Source organism: Vipera berus, assembly GCF_964194415.1.
Source record: "Vipera berus genome assembly, chromosome: 2".
Classification (NCBI taxonomy): domain Eukaryota; kingdom Metazoa; phylum Chordata; class Lepidosauria; order Squamata; family Viperidae; genus Vipera; species Vipera berus.
Genome location: NC_138203.1, coordinates 273896124 through 273919438, shown reverse-complemented (window position 1 = coordinate 273919438; position 23315 = coordinate 273896124). Strand labels below are relative to the sequence as shown.

The 23315-nt window shown below is 44.1% G+C and overlaps 1 protein-coding gene across 1 annotated transcript in view; it reads right to left on the bottom strand.

Moving 5' to 3' along the window:
* TNXB (tenascin XB) overlaps positions 1–23315 on the bottom strand; it is a gene marked incomplete at its 5' end in the record, with an annotated part of 245615 nt that overhangs the window by 142050 nt on the left and 80250 nt on the right. The window contains one exon of the mRNA XM_081319139.1: positions 7952–8125. Within this exon, the coding sequence (XP_081175265.1) occupies positions 7952–8125 (174 nt within the window). The remainder of the gene's footprint in view (positions 1–7951; positions 8126–23315) is intronic.

Here is a 23315-nt window from a genome sequence, read left to right as displayed (position 1 = left end):
CATCCAAGCAGCTTCTTCAGCTCTGACTGGATGGTGGGGAATGGAAGGATTTATATTCCTTGCAGACAGCATGCAAATGCAAATGACCAGCAGTCTGCAAGGAGTATTAATCTTGACATTCCCCACCCTCCAGTCAGAGCTGAAGAAGCTTCTTGGATGGGAAGTGAAACTTCTTCAAAGAAAAACAAGAAAGTCCAGTTGCCTCCTGAAAAAAAGCATCTTTGGGCCAATACCGCAAACATCTTCACTGACCAGATTGCGATTAGGCAATGACACAAGAATAAGATTTAAGGCTGACAGAGAACACCATTTCAAGTTATTTCCTCTCCTCAAAGGCAGAACCACTAAAAATGCTGGTCTATAATTTTTTCCCCTCTTAATGACCCTGTAATCCCTTGCATCAGGGTAAAGTCGGGGCAACTGAATGGAGCAGAGCATTTACTGACCGGATGCCCTTCCTGACACCTATGCGGAGTTTGCAGCAATTACTCATTGTGCCCAAAGAAAGAAATATCTGCCGCTATCTAAGATCAAATTCACAGCCTCCTGATTGTGAGGCGAGAGCTCCACCTTTAGGCCATCACACTGCTCTGATCTATGACTATAATAAAAAAAAGATTTGTTTATTTGTTAATATTCCACCTTTATTAATCTTATAAGTAAGGTGGCGAACATATCTAGAACTAGAACTCACAGTCTCCTGCTTTCCAGCCTGATGGAACCAACTGGCTCTTGAGTTGATCTGATGTGATTTGATTTACTAGCTTACTAACCTCTCTGTGCAAGGATGGAAAGAGGAATGTTCACACAGCGAGAGGTGTGGTTACAAGGGAGGTATCAGCAAGGAAACTCTTGATATTTCACTTGGGAAATATCAGTGATCTGTGCCAAGTAACCTGAAGGCTGATCCCATTGAAACCATGCAGATCCACCCAGCACGTTTTCCTCTTTATCAGCAGCCTAGCTGGCTAAACTTCACTTCCGAGTTCAAATCCTTCCATTGTGCATCATTTTATTAAAAAAAATAAGGGAGGAGGGGTGACAAAAAATGAATAAGACTGTAGTTGTAGGCCTGCTCATTACTTGGCCAAATCAATTATGGCAGAATTGCTTTCAAGGGTGATCTTCCCCTGTGCACATACTCGCAGTAAAGATCTTAAAAGGCATTTTTAAAAGGATACTCTGGATCAGGGTTTCTCAGCATTACCAACTTTAAGATTGGTTGACATCTCACAGAATTCCCCAGCCAGCTCCGTTTGCATTAGTTTTTATTACTGTAATTAAAATATATCCATCCATCTATCTATCTTTCTGTCTGTCTGTCTGTCTTTCTGTCTGCCTGCCTGCCTGCCTGCCTGTCTGTCTGTCTGTCTATTATCATCATCATCTAATAGCTATTGAAGGGATTTTATTGTGCTTATGATTTTAGTATAAGTTTGACATTAGCAGCTATTTTATATATAGTAACCATTTTATATTGATACTTGTACTGGGAAACCTCACACTATCGTCTCTCTGTCTTATCTATCTATCATCTATCTATCTATCTATCTATCTATCTATCTATCTATCTATCTATCTATCTATCTACCTTCCTGCCTAATATCTATCTCTGTCATATATCATCCATCTATCTATCTATCTATCTATCTATCTATCTATCTATCTATCTATCTATCTATCTATCTATCTATCTATCTATCTATTAGAAGGGACAGACCAGTTCAAAGCAATATGATATGTAATTCATATCATCATTTCTGAGCAGCTGGTTTCTTTATAGCCAGTAATTACTAAGTCTGATCCCAAATTGTGTAACTGTTTTTAAAGTATTTATTTATAAATCAAATTTTAAAAACTGCCCATCTCCCTCACAGTGGGAGTAGATGGAACACAGAGTCTGGCGGGTGATAAGGGGAAAGAATTTATATACATCATTTTGGAGATTCAGGCCCAGACCAAGATAATTCATATTTCCACAGATTATAAATCTTGCTGAAATGAACACTTGGTTCGAGCAGCTTAAGAAAAGAATAACAGAGTTGGGAGGGACCTTGGAGATCTCCTAGTCCATCTACACATTGTGAATCCCGCCATTGTGGTTTGTGAGCCATCATTTATATTTCAGTATGATGCATAAAACCATCATGAAGAGCCTTGGTGGAGCAGTGGGCTAATGCCTCCTTAAGTAACACCAGCTGCCTACAATTAGTGCAGGTTCGAGTCCCACCAGGCTCAAGGTTGACTCAGCCTTCCATCCTTCCGAGGTAGGTAAAATGAGGACCCAGATTGTTGGGGGCAATTAAGCTGACTTTGTAATAATGCCGCTTGGGGGGCCCGAAAGCCCTAATAAGCAGGCATATACATAGAATGAAGGCTATTGCTAAGCACATTGATTTGTGCTTTAAATTGTAAGCCGCCCTGAGTCTTCGGAGAAGGGCGGGATATAAATGGGATTAAAATAAATAAAAATAAATAAAAAACTGAGGTTTGTAGAACAAAGTATGATTAAGCCAACCATGAAAACAACCCAGAAAACAATTTCCATTTAAAGGTAACATGAGCAGTGTAGACCAGTGTTTCTCACCCTTGGCAACTTGAAGAGGTATGGACTTCAACTCCCAGAATTCCTTAGCCAGCATGGCTGGCTGGGGAATTCTGGGAGTTGAAGACCACACTTCTTTAAGTTGCCAAGGTTGAAAAATACTGGTGAAGACCATTTTTTCCCCAGTCAGTTAGCAACCCTATTGAATGATTAAAGAAATTTGCATGGCCTCCCAACTCATATACAGTGACTCCAGTGGTATATGTAGCATTAAAAATCCACAACATAAAACCCATACAACCTCACTACCCACCACCATCTTGTGGCAATAGATACAATCACACTAACCACTTGATTAGCACTGTATCACCTGTAGTCCCCAGGCCAGTTGACAAAGCCATATCTTCAGGGTCTTCTAGAAAAGTAACAAGCTGGAGGCCATTCTTATCTCTAGAGCAGGGGTGTCAAACTGCCAGCCCATGGGCCAGATGCACCATGCAGAAGCTGCGCCCATCCCAGCTCCGATAAGGGGAAAAAAAGCCATGATGTGTCGCGACACACCACGTGACGAGGCGAGTTTGATACCCCTGTTCCAGAGGAATGATATTGCATAGGATGGGAGCCACCACCCAAAAGGCCTGTTTTCTTGGTCCCAGCAGGTGGTCTTCCCTAATGGATAAGACCTGCAACATGCCCTGCCTTCTCACCCTGGTGGGCTAGGTAGAAGTTAATGGGGAGAGGCATATTCTGTCCCAGCCTACGTGACTCCTTGTTATGCTCACAAGGAGAAACCCCTCTTCCAAGAAACAGGGAGGAACTGCAAGAAAAAAACAACCCCTTTTATTATTCACAGACCAGAGTCAATGTCCAAGACAAACAAACACAGTTCACAGAAACTCAATCCTCAACACAAACGGTTGCCTTCGGCAACCAGCACCTCCCACACCTTCCCTTTTATAATTCAGCCAAGGCGTGGCTTCCTAATGCCTTCTCCTTTGCCTTTGGAGCCACCCCATTGCGTTCCTCTGTCCTACTCACTTCTCTTGCTGGCACTTTCATGCATCCTGGATTTGTCCCAACTGTGCTTCATCACTGTCCAACTCAGGCTCCCAGCACAGCTGTGTCTCAGCCTGAGCGCAAGTAGAGGGGCCAGGTTCCTCATCCAACTGTAAGTCTTGGAGCTCCTCAGAGCCTTCCTCTGACTCTAATGTCACTCCAGGCCCCTCCTCCTCATCTGATTCCTCAGTCTCAGCTGCCGTATCCACTGGCTGGCGAGGAATCACAACAAGGCAGTCTTTCAAAATAACCTGGCCAACTGGTCAGCTCAAGAAAAAATGACAGTTTTATGTCATCTATTGTTGTGTTACCATAACTGGGCTGTAAAACTCCAGAAGACCACTAGGTGGTAGCAGAGAAATAGGAAGCTGTCTCTTTGGGGCACTGATTTGCCCTTCCAGCTCAAAACTGGCTTAGTGTCTCGCTCTCAGTGTTATTGTCCTGTAGAGGACTATGGAATATCTATGTAGAAAGGGGATAAGATAATATGGATTCCCCCGAGATGCCTGTGGAGATTCTCTGTCATCCAATCACCTGAGATGGTATAGGTTCTCCTGCTTGAGCAGGGGGCTGGACTAGAAGACCTCCAAGGTCCCTCCCAGCTCTATTCTATTCTATTCTATTCTATTCTATTCTATTCTATTCTATTCTATTCTATTCTATTCTATTCTATTCTATTCTATTCTATTCTATTCTATTCTATTCTATTCTATTCTATTCATAGTTGTCTCAAAGGTGCTTTTTCAAAAGGCAACTGGACTGTTGTTGTTTTTTTCCTTGAGGAGGAAAAAGGAAAACATTTCGCTTCTCCCGCAAGAAGCTTCATCAGTTGCTAGCCCTCCTGACCTGTGGAGTCCTTGGTGCTCTCTGAGTTTAGTTGTGTTCGCACAGATGTTTCATTACCCAGCTCAGTGACATCTTCAGTGCTTCAGAGCAAACCCCACCCTCCATTGCACTGAAGGCATTACCTAGAGAGGTGGTGAAACGTCTGCACGAAAACAACCAAGCTCAGAGAGCACCTCCACAGTTCAATCCTGAGCTACAGAGGACTCTCTTCTCTTGGTATCCTACTGACCTGCCCACCTGCCCTACCCTCAGATTACACGAGGACCCTTATCCAGTCTGGACTCAAGGTTTATACAGTGTTTGCAAAGTATGTTTACTGTCTTTGAACACAGAGGCACTGCATGGGGCCATCTGGAATGGGGCAACTGTAACGAATAACAACAACAACAAGAAGAATAACAATAATAATAACGTTGGAAGGGACCTTGGAGGTCATCTAGTCCAACCCCCTGCTCAGGCAGGAATCCCTATATCATTTCGGACAAATGGCTGTCCAGTCTCTTCTTAAAAACTTCCAGTGTTGGAGCATTTACAGCTTCTGGAGGCAGGTTGTTCCACTGGTCAATTGTTCTAACTGTCAAGAAGTTTCTCCTTAGTTCTAGGTTGCTTGTCTCCTCGATTAGTTTCCATCCGTTGCTTCTTCTCCTGCCTTCAGGCGCTTTGGGCAACTAATGATGGGCAACTAATAGGTATTGCTTCATTTATTTGGCATGGATTTGAGAATAAGGCACGGTAACTTTGCAACGCCTCTGCCAGACAGTTAAGCTGAACCACGTGCTCCCAGATGTCCGGCAAGTATTACACAGAGGAGTCCCTATTCTCCCACCCCACCCTTTTGCAAACACCCCCAACCACTGAGACTAAATTGCTTTGCTGGATCCGGAGAAGTCTCACGTACATGTGGAACAGCGTTTCTGAAGCTCAGCAAGTTGTATGGACTTCAACTCCCAGCATTCCTCAGCCAGCTTACCTGAGTTGATGTCCACATATCTTACCGTTAGTAAGGTTGAGAAACACTGTGTTAGACTTAAAATGTCTCCTCATAATGAAGGAAGGACAGGTGCCAGCTGAACTCCAGCCTTTAAGTCCAGAAGAATTACTAGCAAAACCCCAGGAGAGTTTAAGCTTAGAAGAGTGTCAAAAATGCTTTTGAGCTCACCAAGATTTAAGCTCTCTTTGCTCTCTTATGCAAAGAACACTTCCAATAGTTCATGTTGATTGAATGATGGGAGATCCAGCTAGGTGGACTGATTTTGAAAAACTCAGGCGAGTCAGACCTTTTTTAATACCCGGATGAGGGGCCACCAGGAAAGCCACAGACTAAGGCTTCCGGTATAAGCCGTGGTAAACTATGAAATGCCATTGCTATGGAAAGTTTGCAGCTAGCAGGAGCTGAGCTCAAAAATGGAGAGTTGGGGGACTATGACTACTAGATATACTACTGCTACTAAGAGGATGTTTACTCACCTGTGTGAGACCCAGTCAAGCCTTATTGCGAACCACACTTAATACAGCTATTAATTCCTTCTCCATCTTCCACACATGTCATTCTATCTGTTGGATTTTGATAACCTGTTTTGAGTTAGTAGCCGATCCACCCTCAGGCAGAACCTCTCACTTTATTCTGCTTCAATTTATAATTAATTTTGCAATCTTTCTCCCCGCTGCCTTGTTCGGCCTCTAAAAGATCGTATATATAAAGGAGAATATTTGCAGCTCAAATATGAAATGAGGGATCCTTGGTGCTCTAGTGACTAGCATTGATGATATTATTTTATTTTATTTTTTAATCCCATTTATATCCCGCCCTTCTCCGAAGACTCAGGGCGGCTTACAATCTAAGCACAAATTAAATGTTATTACCTAGTTTGGGTAATGAAATGACTGCAAGAAAACAACTAAACTCAGATGACACCGAGGATCCCTTACTGTTCTATCTGTTACATGCTGGTCCATCTAACTTGATCTTTCTCAAACTTGGCAACTTTAAGATATGTGGACTTCTACTCCCAGAATTCTGTGTGGACTGGCTGGAGAATTCTGGGAACTGAAGTCCACATATCTTAAAGTTGCCAAGTTTAAGAAACACTGATTCACTTATCCATCTTCATCTGTTTTCCCTCTTCTCTCATATTCACATCGATTTTCCATCTATTCTTCTTTCTTCCCTCTCTTTCCTTTTTTATAACTCTGCTCCCTTCCTCCAGGAAAATTAACTGCTTTAGTTATGTTTGTAGCAGAGCCAGGCTAGCCATAACACAGAGGGAGTTTGATAGCATTTTTCAGACCAATAATATTAATACATTTTATTCAAAGACAAAAGCTTCCATCAGCTACCTCACATTTCCTTACTGAAGTAAGCTGCAGTCATGAAATCTTATGCCTTTCAATTAAATCCGAAAAGATGCTAGCATACTCCTGATTTTGAACTATTTTTGTAACTCATAACTGCTCATGTTTATATAGTACAATCAACATATAAACAAGTGTAGTTAATTACTACAAAATACACTTTATGTCGGCTCTTTTTTTTCTGTCTGTCTGGCCCCACAAAGTAGATTATTCTACTTAATCTGAATCAAAAGAACATTGGAAAAACATCTTTGAGATTAGATCTGCCTTTTTACTAAAAAGTTAGATGCTCCTAGATGCTTCTAACATCAGGAAAATTCCCGGAGAGGATAACAGAATAACAGAGTTTGAAGGGATCTTGGAGGTCTTCTAGTCCAACCCCCTGCTCAAGCAAGAGATCCTATACCATTTTACACAAATGGCTGTCCAGTCTCTTCTTAAAAACCTCCAGTGATGGAGCATCCACAACGTCTGAAGGCAAAGCTCTTCCACTGGTTAATTGTTCTCACTGTCAGGAAATTTCTCCTTAGTTCTAGGCTGGATCTCTCCATAATTAGTTTCCATCCTGCCTTCGGGTGCTTTGCAAGATAAGTTGACCCCCTCTTCTTCAAACGTTGGAACACTGCTATCATGTCACCCATTCCCCAAAACTGGACCACTTCAATTCCACTTAGCTAGGACTGCATACACCTTCAGAACATCAACTGTTCTCCATCCACATGTCTAACTAATTTTGGAAAAAAAACCATCTACACTAGATTAACCTATCTTGTAACTGCCGGTTCCTTAGGCTACCTTTGTGCTCAGTCAGGTACCCCAGACTGAATTCTTTTTCAGTGAGCCTTAAAAATTTCCTCTCCGTGCGCTCGTTTTCCCTGTCTCTCTTCACTTCCTCTCATTCAAAAATTTTCTCTATCCATCCTAATTTAGCTCTCTCTCCCTCCCTCTCTCTCCCTCTCTCTCTCTCTCTCTAAGCAAATGCCACTTTGATTAGATAAAAGAAAAGAAGATTGCAAACATATGTGCCTCAAGCATCTGGCTACTTGATTTCCCTCTCTGGGTCTTGATCTTACCCTCCCATTGTGCACAAGAAGTCATTGCTTTATCCCAAAAAAATCTCCATAATGACCCTTTGCAAGCCCCCTCCCTTACGGTGAAATGGGTTTTCCCTGTCACTCGCCCTGCGCTTCTCCTTTGGAGGTTTCCCATCTTACTTGCAAAAGTTGGATGCCCAGACTGGAACAGAAAACGGCCGCATTCATTCACCCGCTGCTGCCTCTCGAACTGTTTCACTCCTGCCTTGTCGCTCTCGTCGGCGTCTTTGCCCTGGAGAGAGGTGGAGACAACCTTCTGGCCATCGGATTTCCTGGCTCAGAGCAGCCCTGGCGTGAGAGCGAGCATATGTGCCTCACAAATTGTGTGTGTGTGTGTGTGTGTGTGTGTGTGTGTGTGACACACACACACACATACAAACACACACCCAGAACTCATTCACTCCCTCCTTGCTTTGGAATCAGCCAGTGTCTGACACAATTGCCATGAGATCATAAATGGGAATGGCTGATAACCATCTTGGCACTCAAGGAAAAAGGATGCTTGGGAAGGCCTCCTCTTCCAACAGTCTCCGACTTTTTTTCTTCTCCTCTGTCCCCCCCCCCTCCCCTCTTGTTTGGTGGTCTATATCTACCAAAACGTTGGATCAGAATAACAGAGTTGGAAAGGACCTTGGAGGTCATCTAGTCCAACCCCCTGCTCGACTCGGAGACCTTCTATCATTCCAGACAAGTGGCTGTCCAGTCCTCCAGTGATGGAGCACCCACAGCTTCTGGAGGCAGGTTGTTCCACTGGTTCATTGTTCTAACTGTCAGGAAGTTTCTCCTTAGTTCTAGGCTGCTTCTCTCCTTGGTTAGTTTCCATCCGTTGCTTCTTGTCCTGCTTTCAGGTGCTTTGGAGAATAGCTTGACTCCCTCTTCTTTGGGGCAGCCCCTGAGATATTGGAACACTGCTCCCTTGCCACCTTTAGTCCTTCTTTTCACTAGACTGGAAGTATCCAATTCCTGCAACGCTTCTTCATATGTTTTAGCCTCCAGCCCTCTAATCATCTTTGTTGGTCTTCAACATCTCAACATGACACATGGGCACCTCCTTCCTCTCCGCTGTGCCTGGACTCCCTCCGGATGGGGTCTAAGAGCTAATGTCTAAGACAGACATGTCAAACACAAGGCCCGGGGGCCGGATGCAGCCCGCAAAGTGATTTCATGTGGCCCGCGAAGCCATCCTGGAAACAGTGAGGGAACGGCCCCCACTGCCTTGGCCCTGGCCCAGAAACCCTCCTTCTGCCAGAGACCCTCAGATCTGTCCCACTCCTGCCCAGGCCCCCATAGGCACCCTTGATGCGAATGATGTAGAGCTGGCCACGCCCACCCAGTAGGCCATATGCACTCTAGCCACGCCCACCCAGTAGGCCATACCCACCCTGGCCACACCCACCTGGCCCCCTGAGGGCAACCGCAATGCTGATGCGGCCCTCAATGAAATTGAGTTTGACACCCCTGGTCTAAGAGTTCTTCTCTGTTGGGAATACACGTAGTATTCTTACAACTTATAGTAGTTCGTTTAGTGACCGTTCGAAGTTACAAACGGCTCTCAAAATGTGACCTACGGCCATTTTTTCACACGTACAACCTTTGCAGCATCCCCATGATCACGTGATCGAAATTCAGGCGCTTGGCAGCTGGTTTCATATTTATGACCAGTTGCAGTGTCCCAAGGTCACAAGATCCCCTTTTGCGACCTACTGACAAGCAAAATCAATGAGGAAGCCAGAGTTACTTTACAACCGGGTTACTAACTTATCAGCTGCAGTGGTTCACTTAACAACTGAGGCAAGGAAGGTCATAAAATGGGGCAAAATTCGCTTAACAAATGTTTCACTTAACAACAGAAGTTTTGGGCTCATGTTATCATATAGAGAAGAGCACAGTGTCTCCCCCTTTGCAGGACACAAGTGGGACAGCCGCCACATGCTGTACGGTTGCTGGAATTGGGTATGTGTAGTTTAATGAAGAGAAGGGTGAGGGGTGACATGATAGCAGTGTTCCAATATCTCAGGGGCTGCCACAAAGAAGAGGGAGCCAGGCTATTCTCCAAAGTACCTGAAAGCAGGATAAGAAGCAATGGATGGAAACTAGTCAAGGAGAGAAGCAACCTAGAACTAAGGAGAAACTTCCTGACAGTTAGAACAATTAATCGGTGGAACAACCTGCCTCCAGAGGCGGTGAATGCTCCAACACTGGAAGTTTTTAAGAAGAGACTGGACAGCCATTTGTCCGAAATGATATAGGGGTGTCAAACTCAATTTCATTGAGGGCCGCATCAGCATTGCGGTTGCCCTCAGGGGGCCGGGTGGGTATGGCCTGGGTGGGCGTGGCCTACTGGGTGGGTGTGGCTAGAGTGCGTATGGCCTACTGGGTGGGCGTGGCCAACTCTACATCGTTTGCATCAAGGGTGCCTATGGGGGCCTGGGCAGGAGTGAGACAGATCTGAGGGTCTCTGGGCCAGGGCCAAGGCAGTGGGGGCCGTTCCCTCACTGCTTCCAGGATGGCTTTGCGGGCCGCATGAAACCACTTCACGGGCCGCATGTGGCCCCCAGGCCTTGTGTTTGATATATTATAGGGTTTCCTGCCTGAGCAGGGGGTTGGACTAGATGACCTCCAAGGTCCCTTCCGAATTATATTATTATTATTATTATTATTATTATTATTATTATTATTATTATTATTATTATTATTATTATTATTATTATTATTATTATTATTATTCGCACAGTCAGCCAGACGTTCAGACTGGATTTGGCCTTTTTGTCTACCTATCGAGTCCTTACCAAGGACCTGGGATAGGCAGATGTGGATGTTTGATGGTATTACAGATATCGTTGCAGGATGGAAGCAGTTCCTAGTAAGGCCGCCTTTTGCAATTTACTAATGGCGAATTTGTCAATGCCAATGGTGTTCAAGTGGTGCTCCAGTTGTTTTGGGATTGCACCCAAGGCGCCTATTACTATTGGTACTCCCCTTGCTTGCGTTTCCCACAGTCTTTCTATTTGTAGGTCTTTGTATTTTGTTATCTTCTCCAGTTCCTTCTCGTCTATTTTGCTGTCTCCAGGCACTGCCAAATCCACTATCCAGATTTTTTTGTCTTTCTTATTGACAATTGTTAAGTCCAGGGTCTTATGTTGCAGGTGCTTGTCTGTTTGAATTCTGAAGTCCCAGAGCAGTTTAACTTTATCATTTTCTATGACTTTCTCTATTTTATGATCCCATCAGTTCTTGCTTACAGGCAAATGATATTTCTTGGAGATCTTCCAATGTACCATTGTTGCTACATTGTCATGCCGCTGCTTGTAATCAGTCTGTGTGAACTTCTGAGCAGGGGGTTGGACTAGATGACCTCCAAGGTCCCTTCCAACTTTATTATTATTATTATTATTATTATTATTATTATTATTATTATTATTATTATTGTTGTTGTTGTTGTTGTTGTTGTTGTTGTTGTTGTTGTTGTTGTTGTTGTTGTTGTTACCCCATTCTTCTCTTCCATGCTTTGACAGCAAAACCGATAGGGCTGCAGTACTCAGGGTTGATTATAGGCAGTCCTTGTCTTATGAAAAGTCACTTAGTGATCGTCGGAAGTTACGAAGGACCCCAAAAGGAGACTTACCACCCAGATCTGAAGTTCCTCCCATGGTCACATAACTACCCTTTGGGCACACAACCATATCTATCGTCCTTTCTAGCATCCTGCGGTCACATGACTGAATTTTATATCAGTTTTGTTGACAAACTGACACACTTCTTGTTTTTGCAAAACTACATAACAAACGATGAGTTTACTTAATAAACGTGGTATTGGCTTAATGACCACTGGGAAAAAAGGTCATAAAATTGGGTCAGTCACACGACCAACCTATTTTATGACCAATACAATTTACAACTGACTTATGAATATAATGGGCAGGCTTCATTATTTGTCGTAAATTGAGGCCAACCTGTGTTCGGTAGATTTATTTATGTTAAATCATGTACCGAGACTATACCTCCTTTATCATAAAAAACAATCCGTTATTTCACAACACTGTCCTTTAGATAGATTTGATTTAATTATTTATTTTCTTGAATTTGCTCTTGAATTTTCCTGTGCATTAACCTAACCAGGGGTAGGCAACCTTGGCTCTTTTATGACTCGTGGACTTCAACTCCCAGAATTCCTGAGCCAGCATGGCTCAGCATGGAAACCTCTCCCTTTCCCCTCAGCATGGCTGGCTCAGGAATTCTGGGAGTTGAAGTCCACAAGTCATAACAGAGCCAAGGTTGCCTAGCCCTGACCTAAGCAATTTAAAAAAAATGCTCATGAACTTCTTTCAGATTTGCCTTCTTTTCAGGTTTCTTTATTTTACAAGAAAATAAGGTTGTTGCATTTACGCTTCAAGAAGAGAAAATTATTTAGCTCCCCTGTTTACCCCATTGGTCCTTTCAACCGCAAGGATCAGGGTTTCCAAGCATTTTAGGGCCAGAAGTATGAAAACTATAATACCAATAAAGGAGAATATTTGTAGCTCAGGGTTGACTTGAGGGATCCTTGCTGCTCTCTGAGCTGGGGTTTTTTTCTTACAGATGTTTCGCTACCCCAAACTAGGTAACATCAGCAGCACTAGCATGTCCTAGATGTCACTAGCCTGGTGATGTTGCCTAGTTTGGGTAATGAAACGTCTGCCAGAAATCAACCCAGCTCAGAGAGCACCAAGGACCCCCTCGTGAAAACTATAATGTAATTCTTCAAAAAAAGAGAAAACCGTTAACTGAGTTTAAAGCAAAGGAAAGGCCCAGTGAGAAAAACAAAACAAAAAATGCTAATTGGACTGAACTTGCATTGCTCAACAGCTTGCTGGGATCCTTCCGCTCCATACCTTGCCCACCCTCAAACTGCAGAGGTACGTTGTCTTTGACTCCCTCAGAAGGGCTGGAGTGAACTTGATTAGAACAAAGGGTACAGAGAAGAGCAACAAAGATGATTGGGGGACTGGAGGCTAAAACATATAGGGAACGGTTGCTGGAATTGGCTATGTGTAGTTTAATGAAAGGGGATGCAGTGGCTCAGTGGGTTAGGACGCTGAGCTTGTCGATCAGAAGAACGGCAGTTTGGCGGGTCGAATCCCGAGTGCCGCGTAACAGAGTGAGCGCCTGTTACTCGTCCCAGCTTCTGCCAACCTAGCAGTTCGAAAGCACATAAAAATGCAAGTAGAAAAATAGGGACCACTATGGTGGGAAGGTAACAGCGTTCCGTGCGCCTTTGGTGTCTAGTCATGCCGGCCACATGACCACGGAGACGTCCTCGGACAAGCGCTGGCTCTTCGGCTTTGAAACGGAGATGAGCACCGGCCCCTAGAGTTGGAAACGACTAGCACGCATGTGCGGGGGAACCTTTACCTTTACCTTACCTTTTTAGTTTAATGAAGAGAAGGACGAGGGGGTGACATGATAGCAGTGTTCCAATATCTCAGGGGCTACCCCAAAGAAGAGGGAGTCAAGCTATTCTCCAAAGCACCTGAAAGCAGGACAAGAAGCAACGGATGGAAACTAGTCAAGGAGAGAAGCAACCTAGAACTAAGGAGAAACTTCCTGACAGTTAGGACAATTAAGCAGTGGAACAACCTGCCTCCAGAGGTGGTGAATGCTCCAACACTGGAGGTTTTTAAGAAGAGACTGGACAGCCATCTGTCTGAAATGGTATAGGGTTTCCTGCTTGAGCAGGGGGTTGGACTAGATGACCTCCAAGGTACCTTCCAACTTCTTCTTCTTCTTCTTCTTCTTCTTCTTCTTCTTCTTCTTCTTCTTCTTCTTCTTCTTCTTCTTCTTATTATTATTATTATTATTATTATTATTATTATTATTATTATTATTATTATTATTAAATATTTTCCTCCCGCCACAAAGAACTTGGTTCATGGGATTTGCTGCTACATACAGACTGTGATGACAGCCCTTGTGCCTGTTAAGGTTTTAAAAAGGGATTAGACGGTTCAAGTTCCCATTCAAATCGACGGGAGGAGATCATGAAGTGAGTTCTCTAAAAAGAACAGGTGGCTTGGGAGTCTAAGTGAAAAGAAGAGGCATTGAAAAGAGGAACACACACGTAGTTCTGGCATCCAGCTCACCGCCATGAGATAATTTCTGGGATTGCACTAAAAAAATAAACCAAATCCCAAGTCAGTTCAAAAGTCCCTAAGAAGAAAGTTTTAAAAAAAAACACACCTTCTTCATTGGAGAAAAAAATGTGCGGGTAGTTGAACACCTTTCAGCATTGCACAAACATGTTATCTTGTCCTTCAAAATCTCCTGAGCCATTACTGCAGCTGCAAGATGACGTGAAGGGTTAATACCACTTTACAATGCCTTGGTAAAGCCGCACTTGGAATACTGCATCCAGTTTTGGTCACCAGAGGGTAAAAAAAGAAGTTGAGACTATAGAAAGAGTGCAGAGAAGAGCAACAAAGATGATCAGGGGACTGGAGACGAAAACATATAAGGAACGGTTGCTGGAACTGGGTATGTCTAATCTAGTGCCAACCTAGCAGTTCTAAAGCACGTAAAAATGCAAGTAGAAAAATAGGGACCACTACAGTGGGAAGGTAACCTTTTACTTTTTTTAATCTAGTGCAGGGGTTCTCAAACCCCGGATCGTGGCCCACTACCGGGCCTTGAGCTGTTCAGAACCTGGCTGTGGAAGTGGTGGGTGAGTGTATTTTTTTTTAATCCCATTTATATCCCAACCTTCTCCGAAGACTCAGGGCGGCTTACAATCTAAAGCACAAATCAATATACTTAGCAATAGCCTTCATTCTATGTATATGCCTGCTTATTAGGGCTTTTGGGCCCCCCCCAAGCAGCATTATTACAAAGTCATCTTATTGCCCCCAACAATCTGGGTCCTCATTTTACCTACCTCGGAAGGATGGAAGGCTGAGTCAACCTTGAGCCTGGTGGGACTCGAACCTGCGCTAATTGCAGGCAGCTGGTGTTACTTAAGGAGGCATTAGCCCACTGCTCCACCAAGGCTCTTTGCACATGCATCCCCATTGGCCATGCATCCCCATTGGCATCCCTTCCAACTCTGTTATTTAATAATAATAATAATAATAATAATAATAATAATAATAATAATAATAATAATAATAATAATAAGAAGAAGAAGAAGAAGAAGAAGAAGAAGAAGAAGAAGAAGAAGAAGAAGAAGAAGAAGAAGAAGAAGAAGAAGAAGTTGGAAGGGACCTTGGAGGTCATCTAGTCCAACCCCCTGCTCAGGCAGGAAACCTTATACCATTTCAGGCAAATGGCTGGACAGTCTCTTCTTAAAAACCTCCAGTGTTGGAGCATTCACCACCTCTGGAGGCAGGTTGTTCCACTGGTTAATTGTTCTAACTGTCAGGAAGTTTCTCCTTAGTTCTAGGTTGCTTCTCTCCTTGACTAGTTTCCATCCGTTGCTTCTTGTCCTGCTTTCAGGTGCTTTGGAGAATAGCTTGACTCCCTCTTCTTTGTGGCAGCCCCTGAGATATTGGAACACTGCTATCATGTCACCCCTCGCTCTTCTCTTCGTTAAACTACACATACCCAATTCCAGCGACCGTTCCCTATATGTTTTAGCCTCCAGCCCCCTAATCATCTTTGTTGCTCTTCTCTGTACCCTTTCTAGAGTCTCGACATCTTTTTTACATCGTGGTGACCAAAACTGGATGCAGTATTCCAGGTGTGGCCTTACCAAAGCATTGTAAAGTGGTATTAGTACTTCACTTGATCTTGATTCTATCCCTCTGTTAATGCAGCCTAGCACTGTGTTGGCTTTTTTGGCAGCTGCAGCACACTGCTGGCTCATATTGAGGTGATTGTCTACTAGGACTCCGAGATCCCTCTCACAGTTACTACTATTGAGCAAGGTACCACCTATACTATACCTGTGCATTTGATTTTTCATGCCTAAGTGTAGAACCTTACTTTTTTCACCACTGAATTTCATTTTGTTAGATAGTGCCCAGTGTTCGAGTCTGTCCAGATCCTTCTGTATCTTGAGCCTATCTTCTGGAATATTAGCTATTCCTGCCAGCTTGGTGTCTGCAAATTTGATGAGTTCCCCATCTATCCCCTCATCCAAATCGTTAATGAAGATGTTGAAGGGCACTGGGCCCAGAACAGAGCCCTGGGGCACCCCAGTACACACTTCCTTCCATGTAGATGCAGTTCCATTGAGGACCACACGCTGAGTACGGCCTGTCAGCCAGCTACGAATCCATCTGGTGGTGATGCTATCTAACCCACATTTTTCTATCTTATCAATTAGTAAGTAGGTTGTGATCTACTTTATCAAATGCCTTACTGAAGCTAAACACATGGCTGCTATTATATTTGGTGTATGAGAACTTGCAACTTAGTAATCAGAAGTTCATTTCAGTAAGGAAAGCCAAAAGTAAATTTTAGATTATTATTCTTTATTATACATGTACTGGAAATCCTCGACTTACGACCACAACTGAGCCCAAAATTTCTGCTGCTAAGTGAGACAGTTAAGTGAGTTTTGCCCCATTTTAGGACCTTTCTTGCCACAGTTGTTAAATGAATCACAGCAGTTGTTAAACTGGTAACTTGGTTGTTAAGCAAATCTGCCTTCCCCATTGACTTTGCTTGTCAGAAGGTCGCAAAACAGGATCACATGACCCCGGCATGACACACACACCCCACACACACTGCAACTGCCATAAATACATGCCAGTTGCCCAGCATCTGGATTTTGGTCATGTGACCTTGGGGATGCCACAATGGTTGTGAGTGCGAAAAATGGTCATAAGTCACTTTTTCAGTGCCATTGTAAACGTTGAACTTTATCTTTGATCTTTATGAAGATTTGGACCTCCATCATCCTCAGAATGTACAAATGTAATGGAGTCTGCAGGTTTTCACATGACCAACCTGATTTTACGACCCTTTTTGGCGGTAGTCGTTGAGGGAATATGGCAGCAGTAAAACAAATATTGTGGTCTTTCAGCGAACACCAAAGCTGTTAAGTAAACCCATTGTTCATTATAGGGCATTTTTGCTCAAAACTGAAAACTAAATGCTATTTAGGGCAAAAAGCTCATAGGTTTTGGTCATATGACCGCAGGATTTTTGCACACAGCCAAAGATGTGGGCCAGATGCTGAACACCGAAAATTTAGTCACATGAGGGGGGAGGGGCAGTCATTTGAACCTCAGAACTGGCTCCTAGGTTATTTTTGGGAGGTTTGTCGTAACTCAAATGATTGCTAAGCTACCAGTTGTAAGTGGAGGGCTATCTGTAACCCTCTTTTAGACTGATAGTGCTACAATCTGTGGACTTCCTTTTCCAGGGAAGTTTTGATGAAAAATGTTTTAATTTTCTCGAGGGTTGTAATCTGAAGCATTGCTGCGATTTAGATCTAGGAAGCGAGAAAGCTGTGTTGAAATCGAGTGATTCATTTGACTATGAGTGGATTAAATTTCTGAAGCTCTTAAGTTTCAGAAAATGTTCTTTTTTATTGTGGTTTTAATTGTGCCTCTCCTGTCATTTTAATTATATAATTGTGCTTTATTGTAAGCTGTATACTATTTGTGGTATACAAATGCCACAAATTAAATGAGCTCATTGATTTGATACTCTTTTTTTTTTGGCCGCTGTGGCTAATTCAAATAACCAGTCCTCACTCTGTCTCATTCTCGCACTTACTCACAACTACACACGCCCATGCAAACACACACAAACACACCCAGATATTACATTCTTTGAAATGGAGGGTAACGTGTCTTCCCCAGCATCTAAAGGCTTTTGGATCCAAACATAACCAAAAAACTTCCAATAAGTCCAAGCATTTGCTCCTTTTAGAGATAATATCTTGGCTACTACTACTTTAAAAAATAAATAAATGAGGGAGATGAAAATTGCACAGGCAAGCTTGGCACTAATTCAGCAAACCTCATATTAAGTCAACACTAGATTAAAACAACAGATTAATTAAAAGAGGCAGTATGCAGCTATTGCATCATTGCCTCTTTAATAGATTTGCTTTGTCAAAATTTAAAAAAAAAATAAGTAGGAAGGAAATACCAGAGGTTACAAATCATCTAACTAAGCTTATTTTCATCCAACTAAGCCTAGTCCAACATAGCTTTTAAGTCCAGCCTGGCTCAGATCCCACAGAGATTATAATTTACAGCAATTTCAAACCACTATTCAATGAATAAGAAAAATTAATAACAGAATTACAAGGAAAAGGAACAGCAGTGCTATTGGAAATCACGAAAGTGAGAAATAATGCTAGCTCTCAGATGCCCACATCCTTTGACCTGTCTTTCAGAAAAAAAGACGCTTTGGGGGGGACCCGATAAAGGTTATCAATGTATGATTCTACGTAGATGAGGTTATGTAACCCAATCAATGACTGAATATTCCAGAATTTAACAGAATAAGAGTTGGAAGGGACCTTGGAGGTCTTCTTCTAATCGAACTCTCTGCTTGAGCATGAGATCCTATACCAGGAGTCTTCAAACTTGGCCCTTTTATGACTTGTGGACTTCAACTCCCAGAATTCCTCAGCCAGTGTGCCTGGCTGAGGAATTCTGGGACTTGAAGTTCACAAGTCATAAATGGGCCCAGTTTGAAGACCCCTGCCCTATACCATTCTGGACAACGGGCTGCCCAAGCTCTTTTTAAAAACCTCCAGTGTGGATGCTCCCTCCAAATGCTACGTTTCTGAAGCCTTAGATTCTTTTCTGTTGCTAGAATTCTTTCCTCAAGCTATTGTGGTGGAAGGGAAATTGGAGGTCATCTAGTCCAACCCCCTGCTCAGGCAGGAAATACTATACCATTTCAGATAAATGGTTGTCCAGTTTCTTCTAAAAATCTTCCAGTGTTGGAGCATTCACAGCTTCTGGAGGCAGGTCGTTCCACTGATTAATTGTTTAATGGGAATGGCTGATAGCCATCTTGGCACTCAAGGAAAAAGGATGCTTGGGAAGGCCTTCTCTTCCAGCAGTCTCTGACTTTTTTTCTTCTCCTCTGTCCCCCCCTCCCCTCCTGTTTGGTGGTCTATATCTACCAAAACTTTGGATCAGAATAACAGAGTTGGAAAGGACCTTGGAGGTCTTCTAGTCCAACCCCCTGCTCGACTCGGAGACCTTATACCAGGGGTGTCAAACTCAATTTCATTGAGGGCCGCATCAGCATTGCGGTTGCCCTCAAGGGGCCAGGTGGGTGTGGCCTGGGTGGGCATGGCCTACTGGGTGGGCGTGGCTAAAGTCCATATGGCCTACTGGGTGGGCGTGGCCAGGTCTACATCGTTCGCATCAAGGGTGCCTATGGGGGCCTGGGCAGGAGTGGGACAGATCTGAGGGTCTCTGGCAGAAGGAGGATCTCTGGGCCAGGGCCAAGGCAGCGGGGGCCGTTCCCTCACTGTTTCCAGGATGGCTTCGCGGGCCACATGAAACCACTTCATGGGCCGGATCCGGCCCCCGGGCCTTGTGTTTGACATGTCTGCCTTATACCATTCCAGACAAGTGGCTGTCCAGTCCTCCAGTGATGGAGCACCCACAGCTTCTGGAGGCAGGTTGTTCCACTGGTTAGTTGTTCTAACTGTCAGGAAGTTTCTCCTTAGTTCTAGGCAGCTTCTCTCCGTGATTAGTTTCCATCCGTTGCTTCTTGTCTTGCCGAGACAAGAGGGCCGATCCCCTCTTCCTTGTGACCACCCCTCAAATATTGGAGCCCTGCTATCATGTCCCCCCTCGTCCTTCTCTTCATTAAACTACACATACCCAATTCCAGCAACCGTTCTTCATATATTTCAGCCTCCTGCCCCCTAATCGCCTTTGTTGCTCTTCTCTGCACTCTTTCTAGAGTCTCAACATCCTTTTTACATCGTGGCGACCAAAACTGGATGCAGTATTTCAAGTGTGGCCTTACCAAGGCATTGTAAAATGGCATTAACCCTTCACGTGATCTTGATTCTATCCCTCTGTTAATTTGCTGCTTCCAATTGGGGTGAGGCTGAGTTTTATGTGGTCTTACTTAACAGAGGGAAGATTTATCTGCAGCCAACAGCCAGAATCTTTCAATGCAATCTTAGTGAATTGAGACATTGCTTATTGTGGACTTGATGTAGCCTTGGTCTGAGTCAGCAGCCATTCTGGCCATCGTTCAACCTTGCAGCAATTAATTTCCAAAGGCGGTTCTACCGTTAGAGCAGAGTTTCTCAATCTTGGCCCCTTGAAGATGGGCAGACTTCAAGTCCCAGAATTCTCCAGGCAGCCATGCTGGCTGGGGAATTCTGGGAGTTGAAGTCTGCCCATCTTCTATTTGTCATGATTGAGGAAAACGGCATTAGAGTGACTCAGAAACTTCAGGGAGCAGATTTTGAGCCTGATTAAATGCTACTTGCAAATTATTTTATTCACTATTAATTTAATGCCTGAGGAAGGGTTGATGTGTCATTGTTCTTAGCCTGAGGTGTCAAAACAATTTGAGCAGCCTTGGATGCCATTTGAGCTAGTATTTGCCTTTGTCCTAGTTCAGGGATTCCTTAAGATTATTTAAGTGAAACATTTTCAAAGAAAAAACCCAAGAAAGTCCAGTTGCCTTTAAGAAAAAGGACCTTTGGGACAATCATGACCTGGATGGTTGAGAATCTTCATAGACATTTAGTATTTAAGAGGTACATTCTTATGATTCTTTCTCAGCATTTGCATCCTTTAATCCTACTTCTGGCCTCATCTTAGCTGTGAAAAGTAGCCAGTGATCAGTCATCACCAAGTTGGTGATGCTACCAATCTAGGAAAGCCTCTTAAAATGCTATTTTTATCATCCCCAAGAACCACATAAGGACTCAAATGCTTTATCAGTCATGAGATGGAAGGAATCCATGGGGAGAAAGGTCAGGATGGTGGGGTCTAAAGAAAAATCGGGTCCACTTCAAGCTGGGAGTAAACAAAATGGAGGCTAAGATGCTGAAAGTAAAAATGGAGGCTGTTTGGAAAGAAGGTTTGTTTACTGAAGAGCAGAACAGCAACAGCATGCAGTTCTGGGACAGCTGACAAAATGGAGTTGGGAGTGGGCGGGTTTTTATATTTTCTTTGGGCTCCGTATTTGAGGTTGTTCCTGTTCCTGTGCAATGTACTTTGACCTGAGCTTGAGTGTGCCCTTTTGGTATTCTAATGGTGGTGGGTTAATCCTATTATGTCCTAAAGGCAGTGGTGGCGAACCTATGGCACGCGTGCCAGAGGTGGCACTCATAGCCCTCTCTGTTGGCACGTGTGCCACTGCCGCCAGCAGTAGGTTCCATCAGGCCACCACCACCGCCTGGAGCAGGAGCACCGCCCAGCACAAAGGAGGCAAAATGGCCAACTTGCAAGCTTGAGCAGAGGTGGCAAAGCAGAGGTCACCAACCACTGTCGATTGATGGAGTGGAAGAAAAGGGAGGGGGAAGCATTTTACATGCGTGCATGTGTGCACGGGGCTGCGAGCACGCACACCCTGCAAATGGGGTGGGGTTAGTGCCTGCGTGATACTCACTAGCCCTGCCCCGTTCTTCCACGGTGCAGCATCTTGTATCTGCACCCCGCAGTGAAGCGGCGACTGTTTTTGCGCTTTGCAGCACAGTGGCCCATTTTTGTGCCCCCAGGTTTTGAGTGCCCAAGGCGGCACTCAGAGGCGCCTCCCTGCCCCCCCCCCCCGAGGGCACCACAATGTTGATGCGGCCCTGGCACTTTGTGATAAATACGTGGGTTTTGGGTTGCAGTTTGGGCACTCGGTCTCTAAAAGGTTCGCCATCACTATCCTAAAGGTCATGTTCCTGTCCTTGGAGTCTTTGTTTTTCTAATCCACTCAGCTCCGGCCTTCCTGCCCCAGTTTCCCTGAACGAATTGCCAAATCTGCATTTCTAAAAGCTAGTTTCTGCTTGGGGCAGGGAGACTGGGGGCTGGTTTCTGCCTTTTTAATATTCCACAAAATATTTCCTTCTCTAGGAGGGTGGGCGTGTGCTGACTTCCAACAGTGGCCTCCACTTGTGAGATTGAAATCCTGCCCCGTTTTGCATGTTTGGCACACACAGTGAGTATAAAAATAGGAACAGGGCCTTGAATGCATGGTTGCGTCCAGCCTCTTGACTTTTTTGACCTCCATCCAATGGGACGTTCTGCTTGAAATGGCAGCTGCTGCCATCCCTGATATTCAGGGATAATTTCTACAATCTGCTTTGTTATGCCAGGATTGGATCCGGAGCTGATAAATATAAAGAGGGGTTAAGGGGATTTTTGCTGTTGCTATCCCGTGGCACTACTTTTGAATTTTGGTGTGGGAGAAGACTCTTGGATGCAAGGAGATCAAATTAATCAGGGCTAATTGCCTGCCCCACTTTACATCGGGGAGGACTGTGTAGAGAGAGTTTCCTCCTTTAAATTTCTGGGAGTCTACCTCTGTGAAGATCTGACCTGGAAAGTTAACACAACCCAGGTGGCTAGAAAGGCCCAACAGAGGCTTCACTTTCTTAGGGTCTTGCAGAAGAACAGGGTAGAACAACGGCTAATGACCCTCTTTTACCGGTCTACTATAGAGAGCGTCCTCTCGTATGGTATTGTGGTTTGGTATGCTGGTCTGACAGCCGCGGACAGGAAAATATTACAGAGGGTAGTGAGCACAGCACAAGACATTGTGGGCTGTTCCCTGACACCACTGGATGACATCGCCAGGGCTCGTTGCCTTGGAAGAGTGAGGAAGATTCTCAGGGATGACTCACACCCTGGACGGTATCTCTTTACTCTCCTACCATCCGGGTAGGAGATATAGGAATATAGCCAGCCGTACCAACAGACTGAAAAATAGCTTTTATCCGTGGGCTGTTAGGCTTTTAAATGGGACATAATCTTATGCAGAATTGACTTGGGAGGCCGGTGTGTGGTGTAGTGTTGGTTCACATGGTGTGGTAGGATGGAGGGTTTGTTGTCACTGTGTGTTGGGGGGAGAGAGCACAGGAGGAGGCTCGGCTAATCTCAATGTACACATGTTGTACTTAGACAATAAAGGTTTATTATTAAATCAACCCTGACTGTTCTTTAGAAGGACAGATAATGAAGCTGAAGCGCAAATATTTTGGCCACCTGATGAGGAGAGAAGTTCTCACTGGAATGTTGGGAAAGACCAAAGGCAAAATGAGAAGGGGAAAGCAGAGGATGAGATGGTTAGATAGTGTCATTAATGCAATGAACATGAATTTGGCAAACTCCGGAAAATAAGGGAGGACAGGGGGATCAGGTGTGCTATAGTCCATGAGGTCACAAAGAGTTGGACACGATTTAGCGACTGAACAACAACAAACCCCTCCCACACATATGTATACACATAGCAGATTGAGGAGATCCACACCCAGGCTCATTCAGAGAAATCATTAAGAAATCATCCAGTAAGTC